General features: G+C 36.3%; 1 protein-coding gene across 24 annotated transcripts in view; it reads left to right on the top strand.

The window, feature by feature from the left end:
• Positions 1 to 26501, top strand: part of NRXN1 (neurexin 1) — a 719965-nt gene that overhangs the window by 325748 nt on the left and 367716 nt on the right. For all 24 annotated transcript variants that reach the window (XM_086460706.1, XM_086460705.1, XM_086460703.1 and 21 more), the window contains 3 exons: positions 13651 to 13773; positions 18834 to 19215; positions 19744 to 19934. In XM_086460706.1, coding sequence (XP_086316832.1) covers positions 13651 to 13773; positions 18834 to 19215; positions 19744 to 19934 — 696 coding nt within the window. The remainder of the gene's footprint in view (positions 1 to 13650; positions 13774 to 18833; positions 19216 to 19743; positions 19935 to 26501) is intronic.

The raw sequence follows: 26501 nt of genomic DNA, 5'->3' as shown, positions 1-26501 counted from the left end.
TGGCGAGGCCCCCATAATTTCTCCTCTAGCTCAGGCCTGAATCTGCTTAGCTGGGCCATGGGAGAAAATTACCATATTAACATAGCAAATCAAAGCTCAAACCTTCATTAGTGAGAATAAGTGCTTTAGATTTGCTGGCTGACCATTTAAGGATCTGTCATATTTACTTTCTGCCTACTGACAAAGCTTTCAAGGTTGGCTGCTGGGGATTGAAGGTTTCACCCTATCAGTACTTCCAGTCTAATGAAGGACAGCAACAAAGTTTATTTCTGTGCCTGAATTCTACTTGCTGCTTCTAAAGCCTCATCTGTGTTTGCTTTTCCTTAGTTAGCAGAGGGGAAAATTGCCATTAGTCTTCTGGCAGACTTTCAATAAAATAATAATTTCAAGTTCTCTTACTAGGAAACAGATGTTTTTCTTTTTTGTGTGTATGCTTCTTTCCTTTCTTTTCACTCTTTTCATCCATCTTATTTTTATCTTTTGAAGTCCTACATTCTGCTTATGGTGGTGTAAAGATATAACTTATTGAACGGGAGCCTGACTAATCAAATATGTAATAGTAGCGTATCTGTGGCTTTCTCAAGGCGCAGTGGTGTGCTCTGCAACAGTCAAACATGGTAAAAAAGACAACAGTAAAAGCTTAAACATACGGTTATTTAAGTGAATTTGAAAATTCATACGAAAAGGATAGTTGCCCTAATTGGTGGCACAAAAGTTAAGTTAATGTTTAGATAAATACTTACTTTTTCAGCACTACCACGTAAATGTTTTCCAAAACTTCTTTAAGATTGCTGAAAAGTAGTAGACTTTCCAGTTGCAATATTTCAGTGTGTAGTTCAGTTTTACAAGGCCAGGTATAGATAGTTTTCAATTTAGTGTCTATGTGGGGCTACGTGAGTCAGGGCCATTGTGTGGTTATATATCAGCTGGCTCCGAGCATTGGTATGCTGCCAAGGTATTACTAGCAGAGCCCAAGGGCATGGTCTGAAGTTGACTGAAGTTGTTCCCTCTGAACTTTCAACCTGAACTCTTAAAAGGGGGTGGAGAGCAGGAGATCTTCCAAAATACTAAATATGACAAGAGGACTCTTGGAGGATGGGAAAGCAAGGATTGCTGCAAGCATGTAACCTCTTATTTTACCAATAGTGACAAAATAGCCTCCAGGATGTGCTAGATGTATAAGAATAGATTGTCTTGAATTAATAAATCCTGATTTATATGCAAGGGAGTTGTGTGTGTCTAGCTCATACTGGTCCTATCAAATCTTTCATAGAAGCATGTTTCAGAAGAAGTAGGCTAGGGCTTTCTAGTATTTTAATAGGGAGAAGCAGTAGAAAGTAAGTTTTTCACGTATAGCAGGTCCTGAATTTCTTTTACTTAGCTTTTATGTTTTTCTTATTTAGCTTTCAAGAAGCAAGATAAACTAATCACCTTTCAGGACTGGTGATTTAAATTGTCCTCACAATTTTTTTCATGACAGAAACTGAGTGTCACAGTTTAATCTTGTGGGTATATTGAGGAGTGCTGTTCTAATCGGTAATTGAATACTGTTTTCTTCTTGAGAAGAATATATAAAAGCTAATGTAACGTCATTCATATTAGTGAGATGGGCTGCAATGGCAGTCATTTCACAGTAAAGCTATGCTACCAACAGGTCCCACAGGAATCTCTACTGGCATATTCATAAATAATTGAGAGAAGAGGAGGAACGCAGAGATGTCAGTCTTTGCAGATGCAATCAGATTATTTAGGAAAAGCAAATGAAATGCTGTGTGTGAGGGTTTTCTGAAGGGTTTCAAAGTGCTGAATGACTGGGTAGTAAAATGTAGGTGGAATTAAACATATTATTCAACATAGCAATATGTACAAAGTAATTCATGCTAAAAAAAGAAAAAAGTAACCTTAATTATGAAATCACAGCAATGGAGTCTGTTAGCACTGGGCTGAAGAAATTATGCAGTCATTGTAAGTAGCTCTTGTAAAACAGTTCAGTGCCCAGAAGTGACCAGAAAACCCAAAGGGTGTTAGTAGCTATGGGGAAAGGAAGTTAAGGCTAGAACTGAAAACAGCATTATGCTATTGTACAGTCATTGTTTATCCACATTGAGAATGCTGCATGTGTTTTTAGTTCACGTTCTTCATGATGAACTTAAATAGGAAGTATACAGTGCACTGCAACAGGGAGGATTCCAAGTATTGATTTGCTTTCCTACAAGGAGGAAGTAGGCAAGCTAGGAGAAAAAAAAAGATACCTGAGAGAATATGAGGATATTTTTGTAAAGATATGATTGTATAGACATAAGAAGCATCGAGAACTTAATACGTAGTATGAAATTGAAATTACTCAAGGACCTTTTATGATAAGGCTGTTTCTGTAGCTCCAGTAGTCCCTAATATATTAGTCACTGGAAGCTGTGACTGCGTTGGAGTAGTAATTACTATACAGTGGCCTTGCTTTTCTTAGCTGCTGTTGAAAGCACAGTACAGTGCTAGCTGGACTTCCATTCCCACCTGGCAAGGCCACCCTCGTGTTCCTAAACGTTTTTTTTTTAATGGAAAAAAATTTTGTCATTACCATTGAAGTTGATGATCTAGATGCAGCCTTAGCTCAGGAACTCTGTAAGTTACCAGCTGCTGGAAGCTGCCAGCAAATAGTCAGGGCAAAGTCCCTTAATATTGTTCCTTTCCTCTCTTGACATCAATTGCTGGTTGTGGTCAAAGGCGAAACGCAAGACAATACAGAACTCAGGTGCAACATTCAGTATAGCAGCTTTTGTCTTATGCACCATTTCCCCTCTTATTTTGCAACTTCTTTTTCTAATTATTTTATCACTAGTTTATACCCTGTATTCAGAGCAAACAGGAAGTTGCTAGTGAAAATAATATGTAAATCTATCATCAGCTGGGTTGTATACAGTCATTCTAAACTTTGTAATCAGATTCTATGAATATTAGAGTATTACCACACAGATGGCAGCAGATGACACGAGCCAATATTTCAGTAAACTCTCAAAAAATTTAATTCTTAGTTAGCTGACAAAACCAATCAAATTAGCATATACCGTTAATTAATTTGGATATTTCATATGTACTAAGTGTTGTGAATAACTTTTTTGACTTAGTACCAAGAGTTTTCTGGCAAGAAATTTTGGTCTGTAGGTCTTTAAAAAGAAAATAATTGTTAGCATTCAGTATTAAGAAAAAATAACAGTAACTCAGCACTGCTCAGTTGATAATACTTCTAAATTTATACTCAGATTGGAAATAATGTTAGACTTCATTTATAAATACCTTTATTTGCTTTTCACATTATTCCTCATTTGTTTATTAGGACTCTCTGTTTCAAATAAATAACGCTGTTGTGATGCTTATTTGTTAACACTTTTGTGGAAAACATTTAGAAGTGCTTATAAATGAAAATTCTGTAGAGAAGTAGTGCAGTCTTTCTATTATGGGCTTACAGTTTGAAGAGTGTTTTTCAGGTGATAGAAACAGGGTGGGTTTTTTTTTAAATAAATCTGTCTAAAAAGTTAATAAAATCATTAATAGTTTAGTTCAGAAAGCGTTTAAGTATATTAAAACCATGCATAAGACTTTTTCTGAATACAGTGCCTTACTGAATCAATGCTGCTGTGCTTATCTCCAGAACTTTTCAAGGAAAACCAAACAAATTGCCATCTCTCTGCAGGTAGATACTGCTTTCCTGATCAACACATCACATGCTTACAGCCATCATTCTGTTCTAATATATGCATGTAAACAATTCATATAATGAGTGTTAGGGTTTTTTTTAATAAAATAGGTATACATGGGTAAGAGATAAGTGGAAGTGGAAATATAGAATTGGAGAGAGTGAAATTTGCATGGGATGTCTGGTTCTCACTAACACAGCCAGTGAGTGTGGCAATAGGTAAAACACTTGTTGAGGTGGATTGCCACGTTTGTGTGTGTCCCTCTTGTGTTAACAGATATTATGAATAGAACGCTTCTACATTATAAAAAAGTACAACCAACTTCAGTGAGAGTCGGATCAGATCCTGTTTCTCAGTTTGATGTGATTAGGAGAACAAAGCTGCTTAGGGGAAGCTTTACTCCCTCTTCTTCAGTCAGAGAAAGAAACAAAAAAAAAAAAAAAAAAAAAAAAAGGAGTACCAAACTAAAATTTTGCTTAAATTAAAATTATTTTGAGATGTTTATACATTTGTACTCCTGGAAGTCTGGAATAAATCCTTGGTAAGCAATTATCTTCCTCCTTAAACATTAAGATCAGTGGGATCTGATTACAGACAGCGGTGAACAGTACATGGGGTATAGAGCCGTGGTCTTTTCCTATGTAGCACTCTGATGCAGAAGTAGAGTCCTCTGCCTATTTGCCTAAATACAAGTTCACAGAACCTGGTTTCTGAGCCATTTGTGGCATTTTGATGGCCCTTCCTTTATTGTATCTGCAGAAAATACTGTGTAAGTATGTATTTTAGCTGTATGACTGTTTCAAAAATGTGGGCTATTTTATCATCACTTCACTTCTCTGCAGCAAGTAATTTCATAAGTTCAATCTTGATGAAGAAGTCTAGCAAGCACTTAACTACGACACTATTCTCCATTAACGTTATAAGAACAGTAATTCATTTTTCAATGTGCTTTTTTTGAAGAGCTAATAGTGTTAAAAACATCTACCCAGTGCATGTCACTGATGAGCAATTCCATGTATTGAAACCACTTACTCTGCACATTGTGCATTTGTGTCTATTAAAATGCATGAAACATCTGTCATAACATTTTAAGCACTCAGTAGCTTATTACTGGAACCACGTAACTGCTTCCTTATTATCTCTTCTTGACAATGACTTTAACGAATTATGTTCAGGTAGTTGTTAAAACTTCCATCCAAGCACATTTCTTTTTTGGATGACATGTCAAGAGGTTAACTTATGCTCCCTTCCAGCTGATTTCTAGGCCTCAATCCATCAGACAAGTCACTTCAAAGGAGATATTACTCTGAGTTGAGACATCAAGATAAAGTTGGCTTTCTGAGATGCAGTCCCCTTTGGGAAATGTGTAAAGAATTCTTCAGCAGTGATTTGTCTAGGCAGTCTTGAAGGAACAAGACACAAGATGAACAGCAAGACATGAAATGAGAAAAAGCTGTTAAAGAGAAGAGGGACCTGTGGTTAATATAGCTTATACTAATTCTTTGGTATTATTTCTCTTTCATTTTATATTCTGTGAGATTTTTCTCCAAGGAGTGAAGTGCCATGTATGTAGAAATATTTCATTAGTTAAAAGTTCCTCTCTGTCTCTGCACATTAAGCCTTTTCTTGCTAATAGTCAGATCTGTCTGGAAAAGAAAGACCAAATAGGTAAGTCAATAATTCCATCTTTCACTCACATGCCATGAACTGTTTACATGTGACTTGTGGGAATTGGATCAGAAATTAAGAATAACAAGCATAGATAGTATGCTCACTACCATCTAAGGAATTCTAGTTTTACCAAAATTTAAGCAGTACAGTTGTGGAATATAGGTGAAAATGACTTGTTGAATTTGTGTTGTGGCTGCTGTCTCTGCAGTTTTTGCTATCTAACATTTCAGCGTCTTGAAAGCACGTATACTGTTTCCTAGGAGGGAGCAATGTATGCCCTGGGCTCTCAGGGGAAGAAGTATTCTTTCATCTGAACCTAACATTTTGCAGGTGATAGAAGACACTTAGGAAGTCAGCTGACAAGCTAATCAGCTATGAATAAGAGCAGCACTAGCTAGAAAAGACTACAGTGTGGATTCTTGATCTCCTAAAATTACATAAACCAAGATAGAGAGTGCACCTTAAGAAAGTGCAAGTAGTTCTGTCAAGAAGCTTACTTCTTTTATCCAATAAAAAATTGTTGTTCACTGACACTGAGCACAATTCTCAAGAGATAATAAATGGCAAAAGAGCATTTGAGAGTTTCTCTCAATGTTGAAATCAATTCCATCTACTCAATTTTAAAAGTTATGCTGTTTCAGGTTTATACAGGCATGCAAGAGACAGAGCAAGCAACAGCCTGGAAATAACAGATAGCAAAAGGTGCTTGACTGCACATATTGTTAGCATGCAAACGCTCGAGCAGCCATAATTGCAAAATGAAATTCTTGAAAAGTTGCAAGTGAACAATGAAAAATTAAAACTAAAACTCATTATTGTAGATGTCACAGTTAACTTCAGTTTTGTTTAGCCACCATAAATATATGCCTGGGAAAGTAATAGGTTTAGAAGCAGCTGAAATGTAGCATGAGCAGTTTGATGCAGAATGCAGAAAAGGGCCTTGTTTGCAGGAAAGAAACACACGTTGCTGTTTTGGGTAAGAAATCATTTGAAGAAGCTCGAAAAGTTGCTGAAAATTTACCTTTAATAAAATGCTGTATTAAACTTATGCAAACTGTCTCAAACATAAGTGGTATCTATGACAGTTAAGTACTTGTTCCCAACAAAATCTTTATTGGAGTAAGTGTGTAGTAATTTTTTGAATCTTATTTTAAGCTCAGGAACCCTGAAAAATATGTCTGAAAAAAATGCTATTTTTTGAAAGGAAAATTTTTATAAATGCCCTGAAAATTAGTATTCAGATTGGTTTCTTGCAGATTAGGACCTAAGTCAAAATCAAAAGACACGTTAAAAGAATATTTACAATGATGTCTACAATTTCAGTCCGAAAAATTCAGGGTCTTTTTCCTTTAAAAGAAATTTTGTTTATAAGAAAGATTCAAACAACTGTTAATGTGTATCGTTTACCCTTTTTAGATAGTAGTAGAGTATTGAAGTCTTAGGATATGTATTCATTATATGACCCTGCTACAGCTAATATGCTAAGTGCTCTGCCTGATGGCCCATATCATTGAGAACATCAGGAATCTTAAATTCTGGATGAAACCCAGTGCAGCTGAACTGGTGGCTCTTCAGAGGTTGAAATGGTCTAAAAGTAGTCATGAACTATTACACTGTAGTGATGAAACTTTACAACGGTAAACTTGGGACAAGAATGAGATGACAGTGATGAAGAAATACAGATCAGAAAAAGGGTGGGTTTACAAGTATTTTGTGAAATGGTTTAGGAATATACAGGAAAATAAGCATAGGCCTTGTATGTTGTCTATTGTGTAAGTCAGGGAAAAAACAGAGACAAATCCCATACTCATCAAAGCCAGAGGAGGCTGTTTGTAGAACAGGATCGCCCTTTATATTCATCTATTTATAATTTCAGAAAATTAAATGTCTGGTTTAGTACTCTTTGCTTGATTCCTGTCTCCATAGAAGCATCCAAGAATAAGCAGTGTCAAGAAATTGTGCTTTTTTGATCCATGATGAGAATAAAAATATTTTAAAATATTTAAATAATAATCAACAATCACAAATCTTTAAACATTGTTCTCTTTATCCTTAATTAGGCAAAATATTGTAATTCAGCATTTTTATTAAAAAAGAAAGAAAAAGGAAGTATATGAGTGTGATTTAGTTGTTACTATTTTATAACAGCTGTGCCTTGGGATGAAGACACCTGTAAATTAAGGGGAGCTTACTCTTAAAATAAAGTCACAGTCCAAATTCTTTTCCTTTCTGTGCCAACTAGTTATCAGTCTGCTTACTCTTTAAGTACAATGTGGAAGATATAAGGGTAAAATTAAATATTTAAGTGTTTTTTTCTTTATGTTCATTTTTTGCCTAAACATAAAGATAATGTTTTTTATAAAAAGGTAAATTATGGAGAAGCATACTTAAGTTGTGCTTACTTGTATTTTAAAAGGTATTTCAGAGTTTTGACAGCCATGGTTTGATATAAATGGGCACAGTCAATATCAAAGTCAGAAAGGCTAACATGCGATCAAAGCTGTTTCTGCTTCTTTCCCATTGTCAGTTATAATCTAACCAAAGGACAACAAATATTCCAGTTCTGTCAGGAAAAAAATAAAAGATCAAGCATGTACCAACTTTTTCTGCAAAAATTGCTGTAAGTTAGGTTATTTTTCCTTCACTGGGTTTAAGTGGAAAAAAAGATGTCAGGCTTAACGGTAGAAAACAGTAGCACCAGTTCCTCAGATTCATAAAGGGTGTCTGCACCATCAGGGTACACTTACAGGCCATTAATAGCACCCATGTCAAACTAAGGTAAAAACTAATTGAGATTTACTGGAAGTCACACAAGTAGTGAATCTGCTTAATACCAATTCAAAGTCCTAGGATTTGGGTACACTTATAAAACTTTAGCATGATTTAAGGCAGGATATGACCTTATAGTGTGTTACAATGCTTAATGCTGCATGATCTTCACAAGTGCATGGTTTTTTACCTGCAGTAAATACCGAGTAAATAAACTTGCACTGAAGCTTGCTTTAGATTAGCATAGAATTGCCATGTATTGAAAGTTCATACTCACCTTACCTACAGCAAAGTCAATTGGCAAGTTCAACATAATTTCTGAGAAGTTGACTGAAAATGTTCAACAGTGAGCTGAAAAGTAACAGCCATATGATTCAGGCTCACTGACTTTGCTGTGCTTTAGTTCAGGGCCTTAGGGTAGATTCATAAAACCTTTAGCACATTTTCTGGTAGTCATGTTCCTTAGAGAACAGTACAAAAGAGAAACTGCAGCCTTACTAAAAATACAGAGATCTAGCTGGCTTCTGGTTTTAGCTTTTAAAAGACACTTTTCTTTCATTATTTCCAAGAAGAAGGAAAATTATGTGTCCTTAGGGCTGTTTGTGTTTCGCTTGCTTAGATATCTGACTTAACTAAATTAAAACGCAACTGATTCCTAACAATAAATGTTTTAAGTAGTGTTGAGAAATTTCTTGTCTCTGAGCCAGGTTAGACATTTCATGACGCAATTCAGATCAGTTTTATCCTCTCATGTACTCTGAGTTTACGGATAGTGGTAACAGCAATTTCAAAACTATTTTTTCAAGAAATACTGTTCAACTTACAGTAGACTCAATTACTAACCAGCAAACCACACTTCCCAAGCTTGAGAGCTTGTATATGTGTTCTACATATACATTGATGTGGCAGGGAAGTCTAGAGGCCATGACTTGCAACTCAAATGTTTACTGCTTTCTGATGTTTCTTTCTTTCTCCATCTTGGTGAAATTCAGCAGTGGTCCTTGTTCTGTTTATGGAGACTAGACTTTCACAAGACAGTAGTTTACCATCAGCACCTTTCTTGGCAGACACCAAGAATCCTTAGATTTAATTTAGTCCAATAGATCTGTCTATATTCTGCCCTCCTACCATGAGCCACTGGCTCTATTTAGGTACTTATGTGTCACTAACAGTTAATATCTCACAACTTTAAAGAAATTAATGGATGAGCGTGTGCGCTGTCACACTCCAACTTAAATATCTCACTTAAGGAAAAAAGTAGACAAAGTCGGGAGAGGGGAAGCACTGAGCAGCTGAGACCATGGGCAGGGGAAGCAAATTCACAGAAGAGAGAAAATAAACAGGCAAATGACTATAGAAAACTGTGTTCTCAGACCTGGATATGGTGCTTGATTCCTGGATTGGTTATTTCTATTTCATAGAAAAATCTATGGATTTTTCTTCCCCAGTGCATTCACTATGTATGCTGGTTTTTCTTACTAGTGAACTACATCAATATTAAATGCAGTCTGTTTGTAGTTTGGTCACGTAGAAGAACTCAGTAGAATTTTACAAAGTACCTTGTTTAGCTTTCTGCATTTCTACATAAGTGCATGTACAGACACAGATTTAATATTATATTTCTCTTACTCAAAATAATGTGAGCAAAATATTCTACTGCTGAAATGAAGGCTAATGAATGAAATTAGTAACTCTAATCTCCTTTATTTTAATTTCTGAAAAGTCAGGTTTTCCTTTAAAAAGAAATAAAAATACCTGAAACTGCCAATACTGTACCCAAATTGCCAAAAGCAATTTTGCCTATAATAAAGCTATTGTGGGCTGGAACATTTTGATCAAGCACTGTAGATGGGTATGTTTTGCATTCAGTGTATGTGCTGTTCTTGTCGAATTTTCTGTATGGGGAAGAAAATACAGTTGACAAAATTTCATTGACCTGCAATAAGACTTTCTCAAGTTAATTTATCAATTAGCTTTAAATGATAAACTGATACACATCATTGATCTTTAAAAGGCAGCTAAGTTTTTCTATTAGTGAGAAACATGCATAGTCAGGGATTTTCAGGATGAGGCAGATGCAGTCATTTTAAATACAGTTGACTCACTATAATAACTGACTTTTTAAATTTAAGTTTGCAAGTGAGTGATTTGGAAGACCAGCATTGTTTCTGCAGCCAACCACCATAGAAAGAATAATGAAGATTAAGATGCTTTCCCCTTAGTTGTCTCGTGTTTCTGCATCTAGTTCTGTCAGAATCTTTTCTGAACTTTTTGGGCTGCAGACTAGTGTGTAATATAGATTCTTCACAACATTTGCACAGTGGTTGTGAGACTGGCTGCTTGCTGGAACAGAAACCTAGGTTACAGGCATGCTAGATTTACCCAGGAAAGCGGGATAAATGAGATGACACAGAGTTCTCTGGTTCTGCATCAGGTATTTACAATAACATTCTTAACTGTCTGTCAGAGCCACTCAGGTGTCTTTACTTTACAATTCAGCTTGCTATGTTTGTATTATTTCAGCTGTAAGACTCCATCTGAGATCCTGACATCCCTGACCTCAAAGTAATATTTTCTATTAAGAGGATTTTGTCCTCAATGAGGAAAGTACTAATACAAACTATGTTTGAGATTGGCCAATGCCATTTAACAAGATACATTGTTTTCTTCTGCAGTCCTTGTACTCTTGTGTGGCATCAGGGGATTCCTACGTTGCTTTGTGTTTAAGCATATAGAGAATTTTCTTGTAAATACACTGCTTACAAGCACATTTACTATTTTTATATGCAAAAGCCTTTTCTCAACCAGGAAGCAGCCCAAGTGCTGTGCTCTCTACATTAACGCTGGGCATCTGTCCTCCCTCATCCACACCTCCAGCTGCCATGGAAAACTGTGCTATTTTGCAGAGATACAACATGATGCAATGGGTGCATACACTGTACCTGAACGCTAGGTCTTGCTGTTTTGTTGTTTCTTGTACTCTCTATGACAAAGCAAAAAAACCCTTCTCTGTTAGAGATTGGCTTCAGGAAAGAAAAGCCTTTTTTCCATGCAGGGTAACTAGTTTCTACAAGGCCAGGGCTAAGACAATGCATTGCTCCCATAGTGTCTTATACCCAGGTTAGGCTTTTTCATAGCCTTTTCATAGTTCCCCTTAATCCACTTTGGATTGCATGCACTGCAAACAAAGGCTGCTTACAGGTAGTTCTGACCTGTTTTTTTTTTACTTGGAGTAGCTTTGTAGAGGAAATAGACTGATACGTAGGAAAACGTACATTCAGTTTTACAACAGGAAGAGGTTACAAGTCTCTAACCATGATATCAAATCCCTAACCAAGATAACAGATGTATTTGCCTGTATAAATGTGAGCAGTCAAGTTGGATTTGATATTTATATACACTGAGGCACCTTTACATGAATGGGACACTATAGGGGGTTGTTAATGTGAAAGCAAATTAAAAATGTAGATGTTCTTAGGTCTTTTAGAGATCTGTGAGATAAGGGAGACTAAGTAGTTCAACTACTTAAATATTTAAAAAAAAATAGTTGAACTAACAAAGGAAGGAGGGCTAATATGTTCAAATAATAGTAAGTGGTGTATTTCTAAGCAGGCTTATTGACTCTCACAAAGATTTTTAGTCATGTAATTTAAGCAGTTTTGGTAAATCCATCCCTTGTCTCCCAAATGTAGTTAGAAATTGCTTCTGTTTAAGTGCCCAGTAGAATATAGAATAATAGAAATTACTTAAAGAGCAATTATTCACTGTAAAATGCATTATTCACTGCATATATAACACCATATCGAAAGAGAACATTACTTACTTAAGCTTTATTCAAAAATGGTCTATCTCTTGTCAAAGAAAGTAAACATGCATGGAACAGAACAATTCAGGACGTGACACCAGTGAGTACGTATGCATCTCTTTTTCTGCTGTGTTAGGACACCTTTCCCAGCCCAGTATCGATACAGAGGCATGGAGAAAGCAACATGATATTATCAGAATCTTGCTTCCTTTACTGTACCTAATAGTTTTATTCCTGGAGATTCCTTGACATGCTCAAAATAGCAAAGATTGCATATAAAAGCAGGGCAATAAACCAGCAGCAATTAAACAAATGCTGATAGAAAATGGAAAAACTCTGACATGAAAACTGTCCAATACGCTGAACAGCTACATCAAGCTACTAGTGTCTTTTTCCCTCTGTGCAGTCCTGAAGTCAGAGAGGCTTTGATGTTAGACAGTGTCATATAGTACCCAATTTATTAATAGACCTCATCCATCACAGTTAGCCTGCACTGGGTGGAAAAGAATCCAAGAAAAACATGGGAGATTTTCAGAGGCAGTTGCATATCTCTTAAAAGAAGACTGACTTATGGGATGTAGTCACCTGGAAGGATATAGTGGAGGTAATGGCCTGATGCAGTGTAATCCTCATATTTTCATGTCAAATGTGACTTTGTTATCCATCTCTTTTCATTACCAGCAGCCTTTATTCTGCCATAGAACTAAAAAACAGGCTAGGGAGGTTTCTATTTTGCAAGAATGTAATTTGTTAATTGCAGATTAGATTTATGGTTTGGACAGTCACTATATAGGTCAAATAACTCGGATTTGAGCACAGAAGTTTTGATTGATTAGTTCAGCACTTGGTCAGTCACCTACTCAAGTCAATCATAGTTCATAGTCAGGATTTTTCTCTTTCTTTCTCTTCTTGGTCAACAGTGCAAGGGACAATTTCTGTAATAATTTTCTTCTGAGAAATTTTTTCCTGGGTATCAGGGAGATCCTGTTTTCTAGATTTGTGAATACTTCAGTTGTTGCAGGTGAAATGTGCTATACATACAATTCTATTTGCTTCAGAAGTGTTTGTTGTACTGCTTACAAAAATAGCAGATTACAAGAGGAAGGTACGCATTAAATGAAAAAGGAAAGTATGGTTTGAAGGTCCACTAACATCAGAATGTACTGGATCTCAATGAGTCATCTGGATGATAAGGTAATAGATGATCTTCTGAGGAGTCCTAATAAACAAACATAGGCTGAGAATCTGACATGGATTAAGAAAACTATAACACACGTGCATACACATTTACCACTTGTACCTTTCCCCCAACTATTTTTAATGAAAGAACAAAAATCCCATGTTGTAAACACATGCTGAAGTTCTGGTCGCAGTAATCCCATGTCTTAAAGGCTTGTATGTAACTAGAAATCTAACTAAATCAACTGACTAAATCCTTGTTGACTGTGCCTATTTATGACATCCTGGTTCATTAACTGTGCATACACAGTGCACTTATATAGTCAAATATACAGCAGAAGTGTTATAACATAGTAGCTCTACATTTTGAGGTTCACTTATACTTTGTAATTTTCTTGCTTGCTGTGACTTTTGGTGAGTTTTAACATTTGCCCAGCCAGTCTTTCTGTCTCTCTCTCTCTCTCTCTTTCTCTGTGAGGTTCACATATAAACTGATTTAAAGATTGCATAATGACTGTTTGGCATATCCTACAGGCAAAGGTCCAGAAACCCTTTTTGCTGGCTATAACCTCAATGATAATGAGTGGCACACAGTGCGTGTGGTTCGGCGAGGAAAAAGTTTAAAGTTAATGGTGGATGACCAGCAGGCCATGACAGGTAGTGTGGCATTGTGACTCCGTGTTACTGGGGGGAAACACAAAACAAAAAATGACAAAAGTAAAATGCCTTTATTTGAAAGCAACAGATGCTGTTTTCTTTTCTTGGGTAAGATCCAAAATTCATGTTATGCATCTTGAAATACTGGTACTACAAGTGCGTTATTACACTTGGTATTAATGTTGCTGTAACATTGCTATTGGAATTAATGAAAACCTTCATGCTGACTTAAATGGATGTTTTTATACAGTAATTGGAGAGAAGTCATTTGATACATCACTAATGAGAAGGCAAGTAAAATGCTTTTGGCAAAACGTTAAATTTATACTAAGGTTAAACTCTAAGCCATTGCTGTAAGAAAGAAATTCATAAGCATTTGAAGGATATTCTATTGTGTTTTAAATCTTGCATCAGCTGTCCTCAATAATTAAATGTTAGGCAACAGGTTTTTCTCAAATATTAAAATAGCAGTTGGGATGTGAGAAAAAACACGACATGAATGCTAGCAGATGTTAGAAATATATTCCTATGTATATATTATCAGAAATTATAATGAAGACTTCAATTTTGTTGTTAAAGATAAGGCTTACATAGGTGTTAATAGCAACAGACCTGGCTTCTGGCCCTGACTTCTTGTACAGTACATTATGCCTAATTTTGTGTTAGCTATTTAGTACTTTCCTTTGTTTTCATATAGTATTAAATAGCTTTTATTGTTGGTTCTATGCTTTGTTAAAATGGCAACAATTTTAATGAGTTTTTAAAAGGAAAGCACCTTCTTCAATAATCCCTTTTCACCTCAGCAGGACACTGAAGATCATGTCACTGGTAGAAAAATAATTACTATGTATTCATGTAGTTGCAAGAACATATTTTCTAGAATCAGAAATTATCAATAGATCTCCCAGCAGTGAAGCAAAAATTTAGTCTGTGTATATGATGGTGCTTTGGGTCATTCTCCCAAGAAAGTAGATGGACTAGACCAGTTATTTCTTTGTGAAAATAAATATATAGTATTGGAGGAACTATACTGAAAAATATCATAATATTGCTTATTCAACTGCAACTTGAATAATAAGGCTACATTGGGGACTTTTCCTAGTTAGAAGAAGCTTTTTAGGTCTGAATAAAATACAGTATCTAGAACCAAACGCACATTCCTTGGGCTCTTCCTGGCAGATTTCTTATTTACAAATACTACAGGTTACAAAACCACCAAGAAGTAGTGTTTTTACCTTTGGGTTCAGTCCCAGCTGCTCAGCACAGTTTCAGGAAGGTTCAAAATGTGTGTGAAGGATTAAGATGAAAACAGGAGGTTTCTATCATATATAGTCCAGTCAGGTGAAATAATAAGAGTACTTACTCTCCATTGCAGATAACTGTAGTTATTATCAAATACCATGGTCTCGGCAAATAGCTGAGACACTCGAACAGGCTTCCTAGAGAAGTGGTCAGTGCCCCAAGCCTGTCAGTCTTTCAGAAGCATTTGGACAATGCTGTTAATAACCTGCTTTAACTTTTGGTCAGTTGTGAAAAGGTCAGACAGTTGGACTAGGTGATCGTTGTAGGTCACTTCCAAGTGAACTATTCTATTCTAGCTGTTAAGGCCAGTGAGTGTTTTCAACTGGCTGTGGGTCCAACTTTCTGGTACCACACTTGTGTACTCTCCACATGCCGATACCTGTATCTGAAGCTGGCCAGTTGACTTGAAATGGCTCTCAGTTCTTCAAGCAGGAAGTTACCTACATTTGCATAATCCACAGATGTTTAATGTTCTTCATCTAAAGGGAGAAAGTGATCTGAGAATTTTTGGAGGGAAAAAGCTGTCTTAAACTCCCTGCAGGAAGCTGCGTGGCCAGTCTGTGGCCACCTCCATCAGTAAGGAGTAAAAAGGCATGAGAGAAGGAGCTAGAGGGAACTTCCAAGTCTGATAACATGGGAAATCTGCTGTTAGTCCCAGGAATATTACGTTGGGGGATTTTTTTTTTTTTTTTTTTTTTTGCAACACTGTGTTGCCAAAGCCTTTGTGAGTTTAGGTTCCAAATGCACACAATGCAATTTAATGTGTAGTAGCTTTGAATTTCCTAAACGTGTAGTGGAAGCGTTGCCATGTCAGATTGGAGTGCTCTTGCTTTAAACTGCTTAGAACTTTTCTTCAGATGTCCTAACAGTCAGAAATGTGGTCAAAATATAACCCAGCATCCATTGTACATATATAATTCATATAACCCATTCTTATGAAATACAAATAATCAATATTCATATTGTTATAATCTTATAGAAAACATCAGGATAAAACAGACTTCCTCCCAAAAATTCCAGCTTCCCCCTACCACACACTGTTTTTTTCTATTTTGATTCCATCTATTATGTTATATATGGGGAAAAAATCTCATCAGATCCAGAAAGCTTAAGCTGGAGTGGAAGCTGTTAAATAATTCAGCCTGACTTTCCATTTTTTTACAGAAGATTTGTAAAATAAACTATCACCTATTCATCCATGGATTGAGCTTAATTATGTTTGAAGAATGCAAGACTTGTGCATGGATAAATAATATTTCAGAATCATAACTAGCTTTCATTGGAAGTCATACAGGTCGTTTTGAAAGTTTTAGTAATCATAGAAGAGTTTAAATACTTGTGGCCTTGATGAAGTTTTATTTTCTGGAAATGCATAGAAAATAAAGGTGGACTGAAGGAAGTTGGATGATGGAAAGGATACCTAGCTTATGATTATGAACAGAAATTCAGTTGGCCTTTTGTATGATGTCCCATAGCATTGCAACAGGTTAATGCAGCTTGTGCAGCAATCTGACAAGTTAAAAAACAAACAAACAAACAAAAAACAAAACCCCAAAAAAAACAGCCTTGTAAGCACAGACTGCAGTGTCTCTCTCTCTCTCTCTTCATTGCTGCAGTGATGTGAAGTCTCAAGTCCTGTTAGAATGTTTGTACAACTGAAATGTTAGAAGGAGATTTGGGTTGTGAGCCCAAATTCTCGAACTTTTTTATTACTACACTTAAGAAAGAAATTCATTTAAGATAGTGAACGTAGTGAGAATATTGTTCTACAGGCTAAAGCTTAGTGGATTTTTGCCATGACGTTTATGCGATGCCATCTGAAGTGGTGTAAGACTTTAATATATAATGTTCTTCTCTAAAGCATGATCTTCAGTGCTCTGGCTGTGGTCCAGTATACAGCTTTTGGCCTTACAGAAAGTTACAGATTTGGCATTTTTCAAGTCAGCTCCCTGACTCATTACTGCAAGGAAGAACCCACCTTTGCTTGATACACCAGGGGAAGTAGTATCTTCAGAACTGATGTTTAGAAACAAGAACATCAAGAAGATGTTCTTGGGGATTAGGGTGCCTCTTGCAGTGCTTAGCTATATGACTGCGGATCCTAGATGCTGATGGTGTTCAATGGCATATAGAGTTAGTTCTTACATAGAATGCAACCTGAAGAGAAGTAAGCTGCTTATAAATATTTATCATAAATCATTAGAGCAATTTGTGTGTGTGTGTTCTGAATGGTGTTAAAGCTTGCAGACCTATTTACACCATAAGTTCACTGATACCTGTATTTGTTTCTCAGTCCTGTGACTTAAGCTGTTTGTGAACCCATCTCACTAGGCAAAGCCCAAATATCTACATTCATCTTGCCTTTATCATTTCCCTGTTCACAAACGTGTGCACAGACACTTACTTATAAAACCTGTGAAGGTACATCTGTTTAAGTCTGCCTCGGGACTTTCTGCACCCCTGCTAAACGTATTCGGCCAGGTTCAGAGCTCACACTCTCCTCTTGGAATAGTGCATTCAGGGAAGGACAGAGGGAGCTCGGCCTGTCAACAGCTTTGCACTGTGACTGTGGGAACTTGTATTACAGAGCAGTTTTATCCCAGTATTTATTCCAGCTTGTCTGAGTCTGCTGTTCACCTTCTTTATTCTCCACGAGAGACATGAAACGGCTAAGGAACTGGAAAATCTAGGCCATCATTTGCAAAAGGTACCTTAAGTGGTAAAATTGATTAGTGATTAAAAGCCATTTTGTCATCATACCCACACAACGTGACCATAAATCAGCCTTGTGATAGTACTGCCCTACTTCTTAAAAATTAGCATGGAAAAAATCTAAGCTCCGTTAAAAAAAAGAAATCTTCAGTGGACACATTGTTGATGTACTGGGTAAGGTATTTGATAACTAGCTTAAAAACTTCCCTGACCTGTACACAGTGTACCCTGCCAGTGCTGATCCTTTCCTTGAGATTAGCTATGTAGTCAGCAAATTTCAGGCTCTGCTGTGCAGGAGTCCTTGCACGATGAAGAAAGATTCAAAGGTAGCTATGAGGCTCAGTTTTGGCTACCTTTCTGATGTAAGCAAGTCCCTTACTGTTTTCAGGATTACAAGGCACTGACATTCAACCTTGCAGCAGGCTTTCTGCTTCATCCATCTCTTAGGCTCTGCCCCCTTCTCCCACAGCTTATCCTCATGGTGCAAAGCTAGTTGCTTTCAAGGAAGGCTCTGTCTGCCCGTGCAGCACAGGGTTTTACAGCAGGGCTGGCATTAATGTACCTAAGACAGCTTAAACAGAAATCCTTCATTCCTCCAAATCATGCGCTTTTAAGCAAAACACATGGAATAATGTCCCCCAAACTCTTATGTCTCTCTTAGATGAAACTCTAATGTGTCGGTTTAGCTCTGAGATTTGCCTTTGTGATCTTCATGTTGTGTTAATTGCACTTGCTTGTAGTAAAACCATATGTCTGGCTAAGTGCAACTAAAGTAAAGGATTTAGTTGGCAGGTTGACTTACAGTGGTATTGTGTTTCAGTTTAGAAATCTTGCTGTTGGCCTTATGCAAGCATCTGAACTCAGTAGAAAGGCTCCTAGATGTTTACCAGTAGTTTGGATGAATTTAGAATAATACTTTTTGAAGTCAAGGATTGGCCTTGAACATTCTGAAAAGTGTGAAATTGATGCAGATACCTAATCACATGATGTGCTTTTTGACCTCCCATTTCAGATGCTAACATGTGTTTTCTTGTTACTGTTTAAAGGTCAAATGGCTGGTGATCACACACGACTGGAATTCCACAACATAGAAACAGGAATAATAACAGAACGGCGCTACCTGTCTTCTGTGCCTTCTAATTTCATTGGGCATCTACAGAGTCTTACATTTAATGGCATGGCGTACATTGACTTATGTAAAAACGGAGACATCGATTATTGTGAGCTAAATGCAAGATTTGGGTTCAGGAACATCATAGCAGACCCTGTAACCTTTAAAACAAAAGCAAGTTATATTGCGTTGGCCACGCTACAAGCATATACATCTATGCACCTTTTTTTCCAGTTCAAAACAACCTCTCTGGATGGATTGATACTTTATAACAGTGGCGATGGAAATGATTTCATTGTGGTTGAATTAGTAAAAGGGTATGTATGGATTAGCATAATGGCAAAAAGGGTCTATTCAAAATGTATATACAGGAGAAACACAAGGGAAAGTTTAGAATACAAAATTTTATCTGACTGGACATATATGATTGATGAATGTTTCTTCATGTTAAACGTCATATGCTTTATTGTGACTCTTTCTTTCAGATGAAGCTAGATACCTGAAAAATATGAAAGTAAATAATAGGTATAGCTTCTACAGTGTTTACCACAAAGAAGTACTAGTTTGTAGCCTTCCTCTTGTTCTCTCTCTATGTATGCATGCATGTGTTGGTACATGGAGTGCTCCTTACTTTCCAGAAGCTTGGAATCTGCATCTCAGCTCATCTAAATGAATGGTGTTTCTCTGAATTAAGGTTGCTTCCCATCTGGCATTCATTGTTGTCTTCTGGTTTTACTGGCACTACTGAGAAGTACAAGGAAATAGGCAGTATTAGACATACAAATTCATGTCCCCTTGCTATGTAAAGAAAAAGGAAACTTTTCCAATTTTTTCTCTTTTCCCAGGTATTTACACTATGTGTTTGACTTGGGAAATGGTGCAAATCTCATCAAAGGAAGTTCTAATAAACCTCTGAATGACAACCAGTGGCATAATGTGATGATATCAAGGGATACCAACAATCTCCACACTGTAAAGATTGACACTAAAATCACAACACAGAGCACAGCAGGAGCCAGAAATTTAGATCTCAAAAGTAAGTACAGTAATTCCTGTATAACCTACAATGTGGGTCATTACAGAATGATAACCTGAATAAATCGTGTACGTAATGTACAGTGTAATTTTGTAATACCGTATGAAATATTTTATTTTATAATAATTAATATGATCACAAGAGATGACATCTTCTTTATGTTAGCCTGATAATGCCTGTTTAGTAGTAGTTCTGCACAGTAAGATACAACTTTAAACGTGTGAAAATGCCACAAGAAAAAAAAGTAGGAAATGGTAAGAACACAGAGTGGCCCATATGTACCAAAAGATAATTGAGGGGCTAAAGAAGCGCTAAAATGTCTATGGAAAAGCTTGACTTTTACATGAACGTAAGTTGTGTAAGTGGCATGCAGAAATCACAGCCCGAGCTTTACAGTATGACTACAAAGGCTTTGCAGAACTGATGATGCCTATGTTAGAGAATTGGGAACGTTTTGACCTGTCCCCCACTGTTCAGTATTCCACATAAAACCTACCTTTTGTTGGGAAAATAAATACAATGCAGTATTTTGATATCGTAAAATATCTTGTAAGTAAAGCGATCTTATGCGACAGTCCTCCAATGAATCAATAATACCTATAGGTTGCCTCTAGATATATCGAACCATAATCATACTCAAGTAAATATGTAATGTGTTGTAATTTCAATTGCAGGGTGGGATAAACTTTGTTTTATAGGTCTAAACCAACATTTTATAGGTGCAGATAGATTCTTAAGATCCATTTTTATAAACCTAACTGGTATATCTGTATATTTTAAAATAAATAATAGTAATCAGTTTTAAGGATGGGCTTCTGAAAAGCTGATTTGCATCTTTTTGAAAGCATGTATAAGTACGCTTTTCAAATGCTACCTACCTAATCAAACATAAGAAAATATGTTCTAGTCATGTGAAAACTTAGTGTGTATTTTAGCATTCTTTATAAAGGTTCTTGGTAGGAAAACCAAAATTTCACAACAGTTAAAGAAAATATAATATTTCAAAAGCCAGGATCTTCAAAGTAGATATTAATATATCCATTGAGAGCTTATTGCTTTCTGGATTTTCTCTTTAACTACCTCTTAGTCACAGATAATGAACTGACCTTAGTAATTACTCTGGATTTTGTGATATTTTACATGTTTGCTTCACTTGAAAGTGCTATTAAGGTTGTAAGAAAGACTGTGAAAACTGTGTCTTGATGTGTCATAATCTTCAATAAGAGGTTCTTTATCAGAAATGCTTGATTTATAAATTAAAGCTTTTTGGATGGCTCGTGCCCATTTGTCAAAACTTATTCGAGATTTGTGCCATATTATTTCTCAGATTTGCATTCTTGTAAATATGATAGACGTTTATTTGAGACAGTGTAATCTCTCAACGTTGTTTTTGTTGCTGTACAGAAAGCATCCACCTTATTCTTTCACATTTTTTGCAATAATGTATGCAAAATATGCATATGTATTTAATCTGATGTGCCCCCCCTCCCCCCGGTATGTTAATTAGACATGAGTAGAAAAATAATCCTGTTAAGAACTGATAACTAAGTTTACACTGTCATTTTATTCTACGTTTTTTCAAACTGACTGTGGTTTGGTATGTTGCTTTACTTAAGACAAGAAACAAAAAGTTTTAACCATGTGCTTAATAAAGGCACTAGAGGGCACTGTTATTTCACGGAATGCACTGCTTAGAGCCTGCACAGAAAGCTCATCAGTGAGGATAACCTATAAAATCCAACATTCCTTTGTTTTCTTCACTTTGAAAATTTTGCTTTTGCTTTACCCTTTTGAAGTAAAACTGGATCCATAGCTGGTGCATTTTCTAACCTTGAATTTCATTGAAAAAAAACTACAGAGCATGAAAAATCACATTGAGATTTGAAGCGAGGAAGGTGAATTGTCATAAATGCTGATTTTCTGTAATTCACCACCCAGGAAATGTGGCTGGTAAAAGAATAACAAGCCTGATATATTCAATACACTAATATATAGTAAGCATCTTTCTCAAACTCTGTCTTCTCATAGTAGTATGTTTCATTTTATTTTTTTTAATGTATTTATTATATTTTGCTCAGTCAGGTTCCCTTAAATATGGCACACCATATATCATGAGAAATTTTGGTGGGGTTTTGAGGGATTTCAAGCTGATACATTTTAGCCAGCAGGCTAAAAAGGAGAAAAATTTGTCTTTCATTGTTGCTTTCTCTTCCTCTGTATTCAGTTGAAACTCTTTTCTGTAGCTTGTTCTTTTCTATTTTATGTCAATGTTTCTTATGATAACGCATCTCTGTTATGCTGTAAACACTCCATACACTTTACTGATACAAGCAGCTATGGTTAATTCATTGTTCTGTATTATTTCAGCCTTAGCAACAAAGTAAATTCAAAATTATATTTCCTGCTAGTTATATCAATAATTCTGTTTAACCAGAGTTAGCATTAGGTGAAACATAAATGTGTACAGATAATATGGAATCTGCAGCCTTTCTGAGTAATTGTTAACTTACCAGATTTCAGATGCTGAAATCCAGGCTAATCCTGGAAAGATAAATCACGTATATGCATTTTTTTTGCAAATATATAGTGAATTCGGTATGAAGATATGACACAGATTGTCTTGTAGAGCCCGCACAGCATGCTAGTTGTCTGGGAATGCAGACAGTTGCTATAAAGTATGGGAGAGAATTTCCACTATACATTTCCTTTTGGGTGCAGGATTTGGCTATATAACATAGAAACTTAGTTATTACAGACATGGGTTACCTGCATGACCTTTGGTACAATTTCAGTGGATTTGGAGTGGGTATCTGTGGAAACACTTAATTATTGCTTTAATTAGATGAGTAAATTATAAATTGGAGACAAATGAATGAGTGAAAATAGTTCTGTACTTGGATTCCAAGAACTGTATTATTTTTCCTAGCAGAGAAAATTAGGAAAGTATAGTTGGGTGCAGTTCTAGCAGATAACTTGTGAAGGTAAGTGAGTCTTAACAGCAAGGCAATGCAGCTGAAGCCTGCCAACAGTCAGCTACACAGCAAATTTCCTTTCATGTATTTCGTGAGCAGATTCCCTGTTCTGCTTACAATATAGCTCAGATGGTTAGCATGGCTACAATTCAAGGCCTTTAGAGACCAAAATAGTTGGGTAGAGGGGAATTCCTGCTTACTGTACTTGATGCTGTGCTGTTACGGTCTGAGGGGTCTGAGTAGCCTCAAAGGGGCGCAAAAATACAAGTGAAAGTGGAATTTGACTCGTTCCTCACTGTTGCCAAAGAAAAGATGTCTCCTTTGTTCAGGTTGTAGGTATCACAACACCTGTAATGTCTCTTTCCTCTCCCTATTTTCTTCCTGTGGTGTAGGAAATTGGAGTTTTCTGACAGAAATTTTATTTTAATAAATATTTGAAGATGCATGATCTGCTTTCAGGGAGGAACAACATCATCAAGCATGACTTCCTATCCACTTGCCTACTAGGGTTTAATCTTCCTTTTGCTTCTCTCCTGCATATATAGGCACTGTTTTAATCCCCAAAGTTTTCACCTGCTTTCTTTAAACAGCCAACATACAAAACCCTACAAAAATCCACTCAGAATTCTCTTAGAATATCTGTCAGAAAATGAAAAGCTGAGGAATTCTGCTGTTATTTTAGATTTAACAATAAGTAGCTAGAAATTTTTCTAGGAGTTAGTAGTTTCAGTGTACTCCAGTATCCAATCCTATTCCAAACTTTCTAGCTATGCTGTATCCTCCAGGATAAACTGTAGCCAACCTAATTTTGATATTGGACTAACTATATTTTCTTTTTAAACAGAAATCACCATCACAAAAAAAAAAATCCTACCCAAGTCAACGTTTATGGTTTAATTTTTGCTGCCTGTGTGTCATTACATGCATTTTTAAGACCTGCTTTTTTGAATTGACATCCATACTTTCAACTTGTCTCACTGTTATCCTCTTCCACATGGCCTTCCCAAATATCAATTTTAGAGTCCATTGTAAGCCATATGTTATTCCTGTGTTGTTATTTCACTGCATCCTTAAAAATGCTGTTCATATTAGAGCATATGTCAGAATCAACTTCCTTGGATTTAAAAATCCTGTCTAGATCTCTTATTGTCTGTTTTACTTTTATTTCTCTAGCTCTTCAGTGGCCTCTGGCTTCCTCTATTCCTTTGTGAGATATGGCTGCTATGCTATATACACTTGTTTTTTCATTTGCCATTTTCTCCAACAATGTGAAAACAGCCTAGTCTGAAGCATCTGAAAGAAAAGTAATCATATTAATTTCTGGTATCACCTCAGTGGTTTTACCAGTGCACCGAAATATATACTTCTGCTGTGTACATAAAGATTCACTTGGCAATTAGTTCATCCTTGTAAACTTTTCATGCAATTAACTAAATTACCAGTAGATTTACTAGCCTGGCATATTCATTGATGATTCGTAATAGTCTCTTAATCTATTGATATTTCATTTGCCTGTCAAAGTAGGTTATTCATGCTGTGCAAAACTGAGCTAAATTAATCTTGATCATAAAGAAGATTTCTTGTTCCGGCAATGGAAATTGAAATTGTTTCAATTTTGTATCATATTTGTCCCTGTTGTTTTATATTGAGCCCATTATTATTGTTGCTACATTATATGTTCTCTATATTACAAAGTCTCTATCAATGGCAGTGATCCTTCATATTTCTATTACTAAGACACAAAGCTTTAAGAAGCACAGAAAAGTATTTTATATGAAAATGCAAATTTGCACAAATGAACAAGTATTTAATGCTTAAATTTCTCAAATAAACATGAATAAGCTAATTATAATGACCTTGCCAGTGGGCTGTGAACTCTTCATGCAGAAATAATGTTCTGTTCCAAATGTAGAGTTCCAAATACTGTCAACAGCAAATAGATCTTCCTAATGTGACCTGTTGGAGTAGACAATGGCAAATGCAGATGTTGTCTTCCTGATAGTGTTGGGAAGGCAGCTTCTGTATAGAGTGGAAAAATAAGGGACTGAAAACTGGGAGCTCTTCTTTGAAGCTTCATGGGTAGCAAAGATACAAGCGCAGTTTAACAATAGCTGATTGGAAAACTTGGTCTAATGCAAATTCCTTTGTCCTCTTTTCTTCTCAACTTGTCACATACTGCTTCTCAGCTGTGCTGTCTACTAGGCTGTGAAAAGAATTTGGCAATGCTAAACCTTCAGAAATTGTATCCAAATCTCCAAAATCATGAGATAGGAAAAAATTAAAAATCTACTCCAGTACTTCTGGATTTTAAAAAAAAAAAAAAAAAAAAAAAAAAAAAAAAGTAACGAAAATACTCTAGTTCTTGTGCTGAGCTCTGTGAAGTCAGCAACAACATTGCAACAATGTTTCAGATGACTCCATTGTGAGAGAGAATTTTTGCTTTCTGTTTCTTGTCTCCTGCTCTTTTCAGTCTCTTACACATGTATAAATGTGTAGATTTGCCTACATTCCTACGGCAGGTTATTACCATTGTTGAGTGTGGAATTTTTTTCAAGCCCTTCTGGAGTACTAAGTAAAAGTTATGCTAAGGATAATACAAGAAATATATTTAGTGTAAATACATCCCACTGAATCCTAGCACCCCCCAGGCAAGAAGCACGTTCTAAACTTGTTTTCAGAAATGTACTGCCTTGAGTACGAGAGTGCCACTCTCATGGATCTTGGTATTCTGACTGAGCAGTACTTTTTGCAAAAGAGCTACTTCCTGTAATGTCCTCAGAGTTCGGAGGTGATCGTCATGATCAAGAGGTTGGTAATGCTATATGAAAAGTTTCCCTCTGCAAACCTACACTCAAAATGAGAATGTTGAACCCCTCAAATTTTTGGTAGCTTTGTGTGGAGAATCTTGCCTGAAGTACTAGCTAAAGGAAGAGTTTTATAGATGATGATCCCTGAGGTCTAGGATGCCTCTTGGAAAGAGGAAATCCTCACTGTTTTGTAAACAAGCTGTGCTAAGAGCGTGTGTTGGCTGTTAAAGCAGAGAGTGAGTGAACTATTTCAGAAGACTATCAGGAGGAAATTGAAGTATGCTGTGCCAGGAAAATGCCTGCTTCATTGGATTTTGTCCATTTTTTCAGATGTACAGAATGTAAAACGTAGTCAGAACAGGAAAGAAATGAAGGACGTTTGATGTGCTTGAATGCCTCACCTCTCCACCACAACCACCCCCCTCATACAGAGTAATTGGCATAGCATCAGTTCTGTGGGAGATGAATTACCACACACATTTATATGGCAATTAGATTTTATTATTTACCATTTAACATGCATCACCAACTTCCCTCATGTTCCATTGGACAAGCAGACTGCTTTGGTTTTAAATCTGTTTGATTATTTTCAATGCCAGTGCTTTCCATCTAATTAGGGGGGGGAGCAGAAAGAAGCAGAGAGAAATAAAGCAGCTGAGAATCTGAGAATTGTCAAGAAAATGTTCAATGTTTTTGTGTAACTGTTCCTTGTTTTAGAATATGTGTCATTTGAGAATGCAATTGTTGGGAAGATGGCGGATTTTAACCTGGAGAAATCTAAGGGAACG

Source organism: Leptosomus discolor, chromosome 2 (genome assembly GCF_034619465.1).
Source record: "Leptosomus discolor isolate bLepDis1 chromosome 2, bLepDis1.hap2, whole genome shotgun sequence".
Classification (NCBI taxonomy): domain Eukaryota; kingdom Metazoa; phylum Chordata; class Aves; order Leptosomiformes; family Leptosomidae; genus Leptosomus; species Leptosomus discolor.
Note: the sequence above shows the minus strand (reverse complement) of the source record. Positions and strands in the feature narration are given on the sequence as shown.